We start from the raw sequence: 12,977 nt of genomic DNA on the forward strand, positions 1-12,977 counted from the left end.
CCTCCCATAAACTGTATCTTTAAGTACAGAAAGGTAGGCTCCATCCATACATTTGCACTTAGAAGCATTTGGACATAGCTGTCTTCAGAGAGCCCCTTTCTTTTCTAAGCCCCCGTCAGGCAAACCGTCCTTCGGCAGTTCTCCGCCCTCTTTCGGCGGCTCTCCGCCCTCCTTCGGCGGCTCTCCGCTTAGGATTCCTAGCCCTGGAAGAGCTGCTGTCTTGTCTTCAGTTTCCTGCTGTGGAGTCCAAGGAGGAGTTTGTTCCCAAGTCCGGTAGAAATAAAAGCCTCCAGGAGGGAAGGCGAGTCCCTGGCTGCAGTCACCAGAGAACCATCCACTGTGCCCCGCTGGTCTGGGAAACGCTGGTCTGCTTTCTGTTTTCATATAGTTTAATTTCCTGGTTCTCCTTGGTCCTTGTACATTGAGAAAAACGGTGATGGGAGGACATACAACAGAGACACTCATGGGGAGTGTGTGTGTGTGTGTGTGCGCGCGCGCGGCCAGCTAGGCCAGATCTTCCTAAAATTGAGGATGATCTTGTCTCTTGCCTGAGCTCCACCCTCCCCTCCTTAAGCCTTGCTGTAAACCACTTCTCTTCAGTCTATCCGCCCAGGCTTCAGCTGCCCTTGTCAGCACGTGACTGTGTACCCCTCACATGTCTAAATACCAGGCTTCTGGTGTTGTTCTAGGCCAAGTTCTCCTGAGGTCCACTTTCTTGGGCCTCGACGAGTCAAGGCCAGGAGGGAGCAGAACCCTGGTAGCTGGAGGCTTCTTGACAGGAGCCAAGTTTCTTTTCAGTCTTGGAAACCACTCCTGAGCCCTGGGACAAAGAAGGCCAAGCAACAGAGGGAGTCAGAGAGTCCAGTGCTGCCTGAGCCCCAGGGTGGCCACTGGTACAGCTGCAGGAAAGAACTGGGGTTTGGAGAGTGGACCAGGAGATGCTTTAGGTTGTCCTGGACCCAGAGTTATTCCACACCCCAGCTTGAGGCAAACGACTGGGGAGGGGGACAGGAGCAGTTGATGACTGATGGACTGAGCTTTCATTCATGCTGAGCTTCAGCGAAAATCGGGGTGAGAGAAGCCTTAAAGGATACACGGGCCAAATCTAAGATCTTAAGACAGCCAGGTCTCTCTCCTATTGAACAGAGCAATGCTGGCTCTTCTCCACCAATTTCGACCTTCCTTCTCCTCAGAAGACCCTTGCATTTTGATACCCTCATGAGTCAGCTGGGATGGTAAGGGGACAGAGGGTGGCAGGATCAGGCGCCACCTCACCTGAGAGACTGGCATTCACTAGCCAGGGTCTAGTCAGGAAAGGCATCATTGAAGTGATAAAAACCCACAGTGAGAAACTGAGGCTGCTGCGTCTCTTCCACTGGGCCCTGGCACGATGGAGTGTCTGCTGTAGCTGGACAGGGCCCCATCCTGGCAGCTCCGGTGGGGCAGTAAGGCTGACCAAGGGTAGGAGAGATTGCAAGCCCAGGATTTGAGCCCGGGGTTCTCTGGCTTGGCTACCCTGCTCTGGGAGTGGCAGGGGTGTACCCTGCTGGCTTTGGGGATGGGAAGTCCAGCCAGGCGTCAGAGAGCCCGCCACTTTGAGCAGGCCAGACAGAGGCAGATCGAATTTCAGCCCAGTTGTATTTTTGACTGGATGGGCTGGGGGCCAAGCTGGGCAGGCACACACAGGGCAGCGTGCACACTTGCACTACTTCTACCCAGATAGGGTTCATCTTCTGCCCCACCACTCGCCTCAGGTGGAGGAGTCCAGAGACCCTGGGCTAGTGAATCACTTTGGGCTTCTCTGGGTTGTGGCTGAGCTTCTGTAAAGTCTTCTTGATGCGCAGCGCAGTAAGGCGAGCAGAGGGGTTGGGATACCAGCACTCCCGCATCATCTGGGCCAGCCCGGAGAGGACCTGGGGGGGAGGGGAGGAGAGACAGACAGAGGAGTCAGGAAGATGGAAAGGAGGCAGAGGGAGAGGAAGCAATGGCTCAGTGTGGGAGACATAGCAGGAGAAAGGCCAGGCCAGGGGGGAGAAAGGCAAGAAACGCAAGAGAACAGGAAGGAGAAGGCAAGGGTGAGGAGGGGAGGATACATGGAAGAAGAAAGATAGAGAGTGAGAAAGAAGGTGGCAGCAAGCCAGCAGGAGAGCCCACCCTGGTGAACAGCCTCTGCAGCACGAGACCTGGTGCGCAGGGTACCGTGAGTGACCGAGAGTGTGGCAAGGGTGGGCCTCTGTCCAGGAAGGAGCCTATCCCAAGAAGTTCAGTAGCTCTTGGATGTGGCAGCCTGTCTCCTCTGGCTCCTGAGAGTGAGTATGTGCGTGTGCATAGGAATGCATCTACGTGGCCTCTGATGTATACATGCATATATTCATTATCTTTCAGTAAAAATTCACTGAGTGCATCCAGTTACTAAAGTGGAAATATTAGAGTGAGAAGTAGGAGGGGCTTCTTGAAAGAAGAGGGGGTAAGAGAGGAGAATGAGGTGGATGTGGTCAAAATACATTATGTTTGCATGAAACTGAAAGGAGAAATTTATATTGGGTTTTGTTGTTGTTGTTTTTCAAGACAGGGTTTCTTTGTGTAACCTGTAGACCAGGCTGGCCTTGAAATCAGAGAAATTCACCTGCCTCTGCCTTCTGAGTGCTAGGATTAAAGGTGTGCACCACCACTGCCTGGCTTGTTTTTGTTTTTTGAGACAGGGTTTCTCTAGTCACCCTGGCTGTCCTGGAATTCACTCTGTAAACTGAAAAACCCCGTCCAGCTTGCTAAGCAGCTTAGCACCAGATGAAAGACCCCCTGCCCAGCTTGTTAAACAACTTAGCACTGGTAACACCATTTTGCAAGGCTTGTACTGAATATTCAGGGTTTTAACAAAGGGCAGTTTAGAAGCTGCCAAAACGAGATAGAGACACCTGTGGCTGGGCCGGGGGAAGGAACGGTGAATACCAAGAGAGAAACTCCCTGTCTGCCCTAGACAAGAGCCAAGGCAGCCCATATCTGAATTCTCGGGAACCAGGGACCTTGTCCCGACTTGAACTCAGCCATATTCAAACTGACCAACGAATACCCTGTAACTATGCATCTCGCTTCTGTAACCGTGCTTCTGCTCCCTTTACCCTATAAAAACCCGCTACCCCAGCCTGACGGCGCACAAGTCCTCCGAGGGACTTTGTTGCCCCAGGTACCTGTGTATCCGAATAAACCTCTTGCTGTTTGCATCCGCACAAATGGTCTCGCTGCTCCTTGGGAAGGGTCTCCCCAGACAGAAAGACACTATCTGAGGGTCTTTCATTTGGGGGCTCGTCCGGGATTTGGAGACCCCCACCCAGGGACCACCGACCCATTTTCGGGAGGTAAGCTAACCAGCGCTTGATTCCGTGTTTCTGTGGTTCGTTGTCTGTTAATTGCGCTCGCGTCTGTACGACTCGGCCGTGTCGCTCTGTATTTGGCGGATCCGCGGAGGAGCCGACGGGCTCGGGACTCCCGACCGCAGCTCTGGAAGACGTTCCAGCAGCATCTGGAGCCAGGTTTCTGGCTCATCCGTATTCACTACCAGGCTGGCCTCGAACTCTGCAGATCCACCTGCCTCTGCCTCCGAGTGCTAGGATTAAGGCCTGTGCTGCCACACCCAGATCTTTTTTTTAATTTATTTATTATATATACAGTGTTCTGCCTGCATACCAGAAGAAGGTACCAAATCTCACTATAGAGGGTTATGAACCACCATGTGGTTGCTGGGAATTGAACTCAGGACCTCTAGAAGAGCAGCCAGTGCTCTTAACGGCTGAGCCATCTTTCCAGCCCCTCACTCAGTTCTTAAAGAGATTTTTAAAGGGCTACATAGTAAGACTCCTGTCTCAAAAAAAAAAAAAAAACCAGTAAGCTTAAAAAACAGAATTTTTGTCCTCATGGTACCAAGAGTCTGCCTAGATATATATGTGTGTACATGTCTGAGAGTATTTAGAAGCGTTTATATTATATTAAATATATGTGTATATATGTAATGTATGTTTTTATATATACTTGTATTGCTTTGTGTAAGTGTGGAATATCTTGAAAAAAATCAAAATCAGCAAGAAAAACCTGATAGGAGAAATTTAGCAGAGGCCTTCTGATTCTCATGGGTAAGGAAAAAGGTTCTATAAATCTTACACTGACCAGAAGGTCTAAGAAGGGTGAGTGATTCCCAAGCCGGGTGTGTAGGGGGAACACCCAGGACACCCAAGATCTATCCAGGAAGCACAGGATCCTGAATCCAGAAATCCCAGCTGAGAATCAACCTCAACCTCAACCGGCCCCAGGCCAATCCCAGCCTAGCTGCAGCCCATCCCCCACAGAGGCAGCCCATCCCCCACAGAGGCCTTACCGGATCTGCGGCCAGCCGGTTAGGAATGGTGGGAGTCTGTTGGTCAACACACACCACCTTTTTCATGTCTTCAAAGCTGGGGTCATTAGGTACCATGTCATAGAAGGGCGGCCTGTAATCCTCCACAATGCCTGGAGGTTCGAGGGGGATAGTGTGATCACTTGAGACTTAGGGAGACCAGAGAGCACCCAGGAGAAAACTTTGCCCGGCCTCTGTCCCAAGGGACCTGGAGCTAAACCATATTGCTCGCTAAAGGTCCAATCCTACAATGTAATCCCTGTCCTACAATGTAACAATTGTACCTAGCACAGAATTACTATGTATGTTGTACTTCCCAGGTGGTGTTTGCCTTAATAGGCACATGACACACTTTCCTACTAGTCCTCATGGTAGTGCTATGCTGTGTGTGTCCTGGATGAAGAGACTCAAGCTAAGAAGCACCGGACTCAGGTTGCCTAGCCAGTCACAGCAGACTCAGGACTTAAAACCCATCTTAGCTTCCTAGGCAGGATCACATTTCCATCGTCCTCAGCTGTCTTCCATCCTGGACCTGGGTAGCCTGGGTACCACTCCCTGACTGGTGATACTGACGGCTGGTATTCCAGAGCACTTCCTGTGTGCCAGGCAGGGTCCTTGGCGCTGGGCATGGACCTCACAGCAGCCCGTAGGGACTGTAGCACTGTAGTTCTCCTTATTAGCCAGAACAGTACTCTAAAGACAGTGACTTGTCTCTAAGGATGGACAGGTAGTGAGCGACTGAAGGCCAAAATCCTACACCAAATCCCATGCTTCTGAACTCTCAGCTACTTCTATGGTAGGGCTGAAACAGGGACAAAGGACAGAAAAGATACCTCTCCTAAGATTTATTCCCTGGTCCATAGTATCTAATCTACTCCCTATCAGGGAAGGCTCATCCCTCTGCAGACCCCACAGCCAGCAGCGTCCCCACCCCGTGTTATCCCAAGGGCACTGAAACAGGAGCCCTTTTGAAAGGTATATCTGTGGGGTCAGAGGCAGTCCCGTGCCTCTTCCCGCTTCCCAATCCCAGGCTGCTTTTGTGACCATGTAGGCCACAACTTCAATGAAGCCTTCACCAGCTGTTCTCCCCATGGCGGTCTTCCAGGCCGCCCCTGTGCCGCTGGCGCCCTAATCAGTGATTTGCAGAGGCTTGAGTGAGTCTAATGAGCCTTTAATCAGTGCCGGGGCTGACACCAGATTACAGTGTTTATAATGCGCTCGGAGTCTGTGTGGGGCTGACAGAGCTTCCCCTCCGCCCAGGGAGCCCAAGGCCGATCCACCAGTCCTTCCTTTCCTGCCTGTAGCCAGGCCCAGGAGTTCTTTGGTTTCATCGAGGTGCCCCTTCTCTAGCTCCAGCCTCACATAGCTGATTCTAGCGGTTCATGCCCAGGGACTGGAACCCCTGGAGACTCTAGGAGAGTGAGGACACCTGGGTCTCTGCTATCAACAAGTGACCACTGAGGAAAGTTGAAGTTGCAAAAGGCTGGCTCCTGGTGGATGCCCAGGAAATGACAGCATCTCTGCTCCCAGGGAGCAGGGCTCTAGTCTGGTCCAGGGATTGTCCTAATCATCTTTCTGGACTCCTGGCAACCGTGGTCATGAACAGCCTAACATTGCAGCGGTCAGCCTGTGCTCCTCCATCTACCCTGAGACTGAGAGGCCATCAACTCGGGCTGCACAGGGCAGCAAGCACAGGGCGAGGGCTTCTGCCAGCCTCTCCCAGTTAAGGCCTCCCACGGCAATCGACTGTCATAACGAGGCTGCAATAGGCAGGCAACACAGATACCAGATAGCTTACGTGTGAGCAAAGAAGTCAAAGAATTAAAGGTCAACATTTAATTGTCACGTGACAGAGGACACTGGCCCAGAGTCAGGTGTCTGGCTTAAGTCCTGCAGCTGCCTCTAGCCAGCTATAACCCTGCCTCTTAGACTCTGCTTTATAAAATGGAATAGTATTACACAGCGCTTTTTCACGATGACCGCTAATATTTAGCTCTAGGCACTGTTTGCTATTTTGCTTCTTTCATTCTTTTTTATTTTTATTTCTTTTTTATTTTTGTCAGGGTCTCTCTGTAGTCCTGGATGATCTGAAATTCACTATTTATATAGACCTGCCGGCCTTGAACTTGGGGCAATTCTTCTGCTTCCTGAGGACTGAGATTATTAAGTGTGGGTCACTAAGCCCAGCTTCTAGATATTGTTCTAAATACTTAATTTGGATCATCTCTGTGACTGCAGCAAGCATTCTACCACTGAGCTGTATCCCCACCCCAGCTCTGAATACTTATGGGATTCTTGTTTATTTATTTATTTCTAACTCAAGACTTCAGGGCCAGATCCACACCCTCAAGGGCTCAGAGGAACCTTAAAAGTCCTTCTGTGCTGAACTAGTTGATAAGCAGCAGTAACGGAATGCTGGGAGAGCTAGTCTCAAACCCTGGGGTCACAGGTCACACACCCACCTCCCATAACCCCCCACCCGTAAGGAAGCCCAGTCTCTATCTATTACACTTAACACACACACACACACACACACACACACACACACACACACACACACGCAGACACACACGCACGCTGCATATGGTGGGCCCTCACCATTGATGATGGTCCGCCGGGCGATCTCCCACAGCACTAGGCCGAAGGCCCAAACGTCCGTCCACTTGTATGACTCAAAGCAGTCGGTTCGGATTTGTTCATCCAGCACCTCGGGTGCCATGTACCTCTTGGTCCCCACTCGGGGGTTGTTGCCGATGTCCAGGTAGTCACTACCCTGGGAGTGCATCACAGCCAGTCCTGTGGGTATTTGGCTTGTCAGTCTTCCAGGGCACCCACAGAGGATGGCCACTCCCATCCAGGGGAGCCCGGACTAGAGCCAGATGCAGTGAGGACAGAAACAGACACAGAGGAGCAAGGAAATGGAGACCTGTCCCGAGACGGCCTGGAATACAGACAGAGCCGGAGGGGAACTTCTGTCCCATGTACCCTTTGCTTTATACAGCTCTCAAGGTTCCCAAGAACCCAAAGGCAAAGTAGGCATTATGATGCCCATTTCACATGGTAGAACTTCAGGCAGGTTGGGAGAAGTCAGAGTAAGGCGTTCCTGCCTCCCCGTCCCCTTTCTGGAAGTAGAGTAAATGGCAGAGAAGTCTGGGCTGGAAACAATTTGTTTGTTTTGAGACAGGGTTTCTCTGTGTAGCCCTGGCTGTCCTGGGGATCTCACTCTGTAGACCAGGCTAGCTTCTAACTCAGAGATCCACCTGCCTCTGCCTCCTGAGTGCCCCAGCTTGGAAACAGGTTTTAAAGCGCTAATTATCTCCCCCACAGAAACAGGCAGAACTGAGCATGCAAGCCCCACCCACCTGCGAAGCTCCGCCCCTCCAGTCCTGCTCACCCAAATCTGCAATGCAACATTGCAAGTTGCTCTTGACCAGTACATTGCGGCTCTTGAGGTCACGATGGGCGATGGCTGGTTTGCCTTGAGTGCCAAAGATCTCTACATGCAGGTGTGCCAGGCCACAGGCCGCGGACACGGCTAACTTCAGGGCCAACTGGGGCTCCAGCGTCTGCCTCTGCAGAAAGTCATAGAGGGAGCCGTGCTCGTGATAGTGGGTGATGAGCCACAGCTGCGTGCTCGAGTTGCGCGAGGTCATGTCAGAGGCTATGAAGCCTGTAGGTAAAAGGGTGTGATTCAGTCAAAGCGCTGAGGAGGAAGGAGTGGCGGGAGTGGTGAGGGGAAGCCAAGGCTGAGGGGCTCAGAAGGGGGGAGGCAGAGATTAAAGGTTGAAGGGGTTTGGGAGTCACTTAGGGTTAGACCAATGCCCAGCGTTCTGTCTACTCCAGTCCTGAGCTAAGGGGCTTGGGTCATTTAGGCCTGGAATAGCAGACGTGTCCTCTCCTTGCCTAGGATGTTGTCGTGCCTAAGCAGAACTGTGTTGTAGATCTCCGTCTCCCGGAACCAGGACTGTTCATCCCGTGAGGAGAAAATCTTGACAGCCACACTCTCGCCGTGCCATGAACCCCGCCACACCTCGCCATATCGGCCCTTTCCTAAGCCAGTGACCAAGGGAAGAACAAGGGTCACACACTAGACACACAACAGTCCTAGAAGCCCCACCCCCAACCCTGAATGCTGCAAAGACACCTTCTGCAAATCCTGAATTTATTTTTTGACTTTTTTTTTTTTCAGACACGTTCTCATTGTGTGTCACTGGCCAACTTGGAACTTGCCATATAGACCAGGCTGGCCTTGAACTCACAGAAATCTGCTTGCCTTTGCCTCCTAAGTGTTGGGATTAAAGGCATATGCCACCACATCCAGCTTTTAAACTTTTTAAAATTACATTTATTTATTTGTATGTGTGCATGTGTTTAATGCACACGGGCTAGGATCACATATGTAAGTCAAAGGGCAACCATGGAAGTCGGTTCTCTCCTTTCATGAAGTACATACCAGGGTTAGGTTTAGGCCCTCACCTTCTGAGCTATCCTGCTGTCCCCAACCCGAATCTCTACATAACTTAATCCACATCCTGCCCCAGATTTGAGCTACCCTTAGGTTATCATAACTGTCCTTGCAGAAGAACCTAACCTTGACGCATAACCAACCTGTGTCCTGCCCAGTGGAATCCCTTATTCTGGTCCAGGCTGGCCCCACTTGTGATCCTGGAAGCCAAGAGCTTCCTGATCTCTCCAGGGTTACCGGAGCCTTTAGTCCCTGGCTACTCATTGCTTACCCACACACTCCACCAGTGCGACCTGCCGGGCTACTGTCCTCTGCACTAGGAAAGGGAGTCCCGAGCCACTGCCCGTGGTACAGTCGCTGTCCAGGAAGTCCTAGAAATACCAAGTAGCCACTGAGTGTCTGCCCATCAGCCACAGCCCCTTTCTCCACTCCCTACCTCTGTCCCACTGTTGGGGCACTGCCTGATTCTCACTGCCGTCTTTGGGTGACCCCCTGATACTGGTGCTCCTGTTTACATACCCACCCCCCAGGTCCCAGGTTGTCCCAGGTCCATACCCCCAACATGCTGTCTCCCTGTTCGGATGCCTTCAGGATGAGGCTGGACTCGCCCAGGTCACTGTGCAGACCCTGCTGCTTCTCCTGCCTTCGCCGGACATGCCACAAGCCCAGAGCACCCAAGGCCACCAGGACTAGCAAGGCCAGCACGGGACCCAAGATCAGAGGCAGGTGGGTATTTGTTGGCCCCTCCGAAGGAGTTGGGGTGGCTGGGAAGAGAGGGATATTGAGTCCCAGCTCCACCAGGCCAGTTCTCTTGACCCTGACAGTTAGATCCCAGCATCCCACCTCTGGAAGAGCCTCTGGACGTACCCTCCAGCACCAAGGACACATTGTGGTTGCAGAAGGATCGATAGCAGCAGTGGTGATTAAAAGACTCTGTGGGGCGTCCCAAACAGAGTTCCTGGTTCATGTTCCCACAGCCCCGAGAGACCTGGGGGTGCCCGCCCTGTTCGCGAACCAGCACCACTGTGCACCATGCCCCCTGGCAGGTTGGTTTCTTGCAGTGTGGGCTCTCACAAGTGCAGTTCACCAGCCGATCCCTGGAGGCCTTTACCACACCTCCTGGAAGACACAAGAGAAATCCAGGCACTTCCTCCTACCATCCTGACCCTTCTGATTTCACAGGCAAACCCTCAGGACTTGGTCTTTAATGCCATCCACTTGCTGCCCTTCTCTAGGAGCCTTACCCCCAGCCACACAGGCAGTGGAGACTGTGAGAAGCCAGCTTTGGTCTACTGCCTGTGCTGGGATTTCTTCTCCCTACTTCAGGTCCTGCTCTGGTCCCAGACTCTCCCTATTCAAACCCCTACTGCCTCCACCCAAGATGTAGGTTCTACCCAGCAAGGAACTTCAGCATATAAGTCAGTATCATCAAGATAAAGAGATTGGAGCTGGCGAACTAGTCCATAGGAACCTACCCTCTGCCCTCCTAGGCTCCTGGGGAACTAGTCTATAGGGGTTACCCTCTGCCCTCCTGCTAGGCTCCTGGGGAACTAGTCTATAGGGGTCACCCTCTGCCCTCCTAGGCTCCTGGGGAACTAGTCTATAGGGGTCACCCTCTGCCCTCCTGCTAGGCTCCTGGGGAACTAGTCTATAGGGGTCACCCTCTGCCCTCCTGCTAGGCTCCTGTTCTCAGCTCCTCAGATCCAGCCCCAGCCAAAGCTGAGCTGAGCCCAGATGGCCTTCCTCCATTCAGGTCCCTGGTTTCCACACTGCCCCTCCCATACTCACCCTTGGTTAGGCCCAAGGCCACCAGCAGCATCAGAAGGCCCTTTCTGGGGATCTCTGAGGTCATGGTCCTTGGAGATAGGAGCAGAGATGCGGTGAGATCTGCAAAATGTGACAGCCGTGGGTGACCAAGGTCCCCTCCTACCAGGAGGAAATCACTGGGAGTATTTCTGGGGGGAGGCAGGGAAGCCACCTCCCCACTCCTACGTCTGACTTTAGGGCGGGGCCTGCAAGGGAAGTCCTGCTTCACTTCCCCATGGAAACCATCTGTTGGGGGTGAGGGTAGAGAGCTGTGTTTAAATGATGTGAGCCAGAGGGCATCCCGGCTCTGTGCCCCACTGCTGGGTTCTGACAGGAGCAGACTAGGGGGTGGGCAGCACAGACGGTCACAGCTACAGTGGAAGAACACGTCTTTTCCTAGCTCCCCTCTGTCCTCTGCCACTTGCCAACCCTCCAGTCTCCACCCCTGCCCACCCTTTCCCAGTGCCCCCCACCCCCATGCCTGGCTGCTTCAAACATAAACAGGCTCCTGTCTTCACTTCCTGCCATTCAGGGTCCCGCCAGACCGGCAACAGGAATCAAGATTGTTTAGATTGAAGTCTGGATAGGACAGGCTGGAGTCACGCACAGCAGGGAGCCCAGGGCAGGCTCCAAGTAGAACGGGGTCTAAAGGGGAGACCTGGAGCCGGGACCTTACAAACCACCAACCCCAGCTCCAGTTTTATGACTTTTTAAAGTTTCATTCATTATTATTGTGTCTGTGTTTAAGGGCCCCTGTGCGGATGCACAGGTGTGGAGATCAGAGGGCAATTCTGTGGAGCTGGTTCTCTCCTCTTACCTCTACATGGGTTTTGTCACCAAGTTTACGTGGCAAGCATCATCACCTTAGCCATCTCTCTGTCCCGCTCCCCTCCCAGCTCTGGTTTTAGAGGAGAGAGTCAGGCCAGGGGAGGAGACTGGCCAGGCTCCATTAGAATTGGAGTAGCAAGAGTGGAACACGAATCTAGAACCCTCCACCACTCTTCCTTCTCTGTGTCCTGAGCCAGTGGTGTCAGCCCCTGCCTGCATCCCCAGGCTTGTAGCAGCCATGCACAGCCTGCCTATGTCTAGGTGGGAAGAGTCTGTTCCCCCTCAGAGCCATCTGCCCCCCCTTTTGTCCTGGGAAAGGGGGTGGGAAGAGTTGGTAGTAATGGGAAGTGAAACATATTTGGGCCTTGCGAAGTTGCCTGGTGTTTGACTCTTCAGAAGTTGGATGAGCACTGGGGAGAAGGGTATTCTGGTGCATGAATGAAACTCAGGACCCAAATCAACTAGGACTTTAGGAGCTGTACCAGCCTTCCCTTCACCAAGCCTCTGGACCAGAGGGTAGGTGCTGAGGCTGCGCAAGAAGAGCAGAAGCCAAAACACAGACTGTCTGAACGGCAGACATACAGGCTGAATCTCCAGCTAGGGGAACTAACACAGAGAATGACTTACGATAAGACATGAGAAGGGCTGGACATACGTGTCCCCTGTCATGTGTCATGAGAAGGGCTGCATGTACGTGTCCTGTGATGTGTCATGAGAAGGACTGGATATACGTGTCCTGTGATATGACAGGAGAAGGTCTGGACATACAGTCACATAGACCACAGAGGCCAGTGTTCAAATCTTGGTACCAAACGAAGACCCAAGATGCTGAGGCTTTGGGAGCAGGATGTCTAGGGTCAGGCTGGGGGGCTTGGTGGGTCTTTCTGGCTAATGGCAGCCCTGGCCTTCCTGCCTGGGTTTCCTCTGCTCCAGAGGTCCGGTCTGGGGGAGGAAATAGAGACCTGGGCTGTTGCAGCTGTGTCCCAGCCTCAGCCTGACCTCCTGCCTATTGCCCCTGTTAGAAGCCAGTTAGGAGTCTGATAAGCACTCTGCAGGAGTCCTGAGGATAAATGCTGAGGGTGTGTCCTGAGGCCATGGGCAGGAAGCCATTGGTGGCAGACTTCATCTGCCCAGAAAGTAGCTAGGGAGAGACCATGAGATGGGAACCGCTAGCAACAAGGCATCCTGGGACATGCTACCAAACTTCTGTCTCCCTAACTGCCCCCATGTACCCCTTGCCACTCTACTGCATCTCAGAACTTTATGCAGTGGGTTAACTAAATAGATCCTTTGGTGTGTCACCCTTTCAGTCTGTCTGAGACCAGCCAGAAATGTTCTTTGAGCAGGGTACAGTGGTAAGGTGCCTGTGATCCAACACTCTGAAGGCTGCGACAGGAGAATGGGGGATGACAAATGAACAGTTAAGATGCTGGGGCCAGCCTCGATCACATAACAAGCTTAACAAGTTAAGATGCTGGGGCCAGCCTCGAT

The 12,977-nt window shown here is 52.6% G+C and overlaps 1 protein-coding gene across 1 annotated transcript in view; it reads right to left on the minus strand.

Moving 5' to 3' along the window:
* Positions 1 to 1,630: 1,630 nt before the first annotated feature.
* Acvrl1 (activin A receptor like type 1) overlaps positions 1,631 to 12,977 on the minus strand; it is a 13,953-nt gene continuing 2,606 nt past the window's right edge. Inside the window, exons 2-10 of the mRNA XM_005353866.2 lie at positions 10,641 to 10,739; positions 9,720 to 9,971; positions 9,408 to 9,616; positions 9,124 to 9,223; positions 8,291 to 8,437; positions 7,782 to 8,057; positions 6,986 to 7,183; positions 4,370 to 4,500; positions 1,631 to 1,913 (exon numbers count right to left, since the gene is read on the minus strand). Coding sequence (XP_005353923.1) covers positions 1,779 to 1,913; positions 4,370 to 4,500; positions 6,986 to 7,183; positions 7,782 to 8,057; positions 8,291 to 8,437; positions 9,124 to 9,223; positions 9,408 to 9,616; positions 9,720 to 9,971; positions 10,641 to 10,704 — 1,512 coding nt within the window. The 5' untranslated portion in view covers positions 10,705 to 10,739 and the 3' untranslated portion in view covers positions 1,631 to 1,778. The remainder of the gene's footprint in view (positions 1,914 to 4,369; positions 4,501 to 6,985; positions 7,184 to 7,781; positions 8,058 to 8,290; positions 8,438 to 9,123; positions 9,224 to 9,407; positions 9,617 to 9,719; positions 9,972 to 10,640; positions 10,740 to 12,977) is intronic.

This window comes from Microtus ochrogaster, chromosome 15 (assembly GCF_000317375.1).
Source record: "Microtus ochrogaster isolate Prairie Vole_2 chromosome 15, MicOch1.0, whole genome shotgun sequence".
Taxonomy (NCBI): domain Eukaryota; kingdom Metazoa; phylum Chordata; class Mammalia; order Rodentia; family Cricetidae; genus Microtus; species Microtus ochrogaster.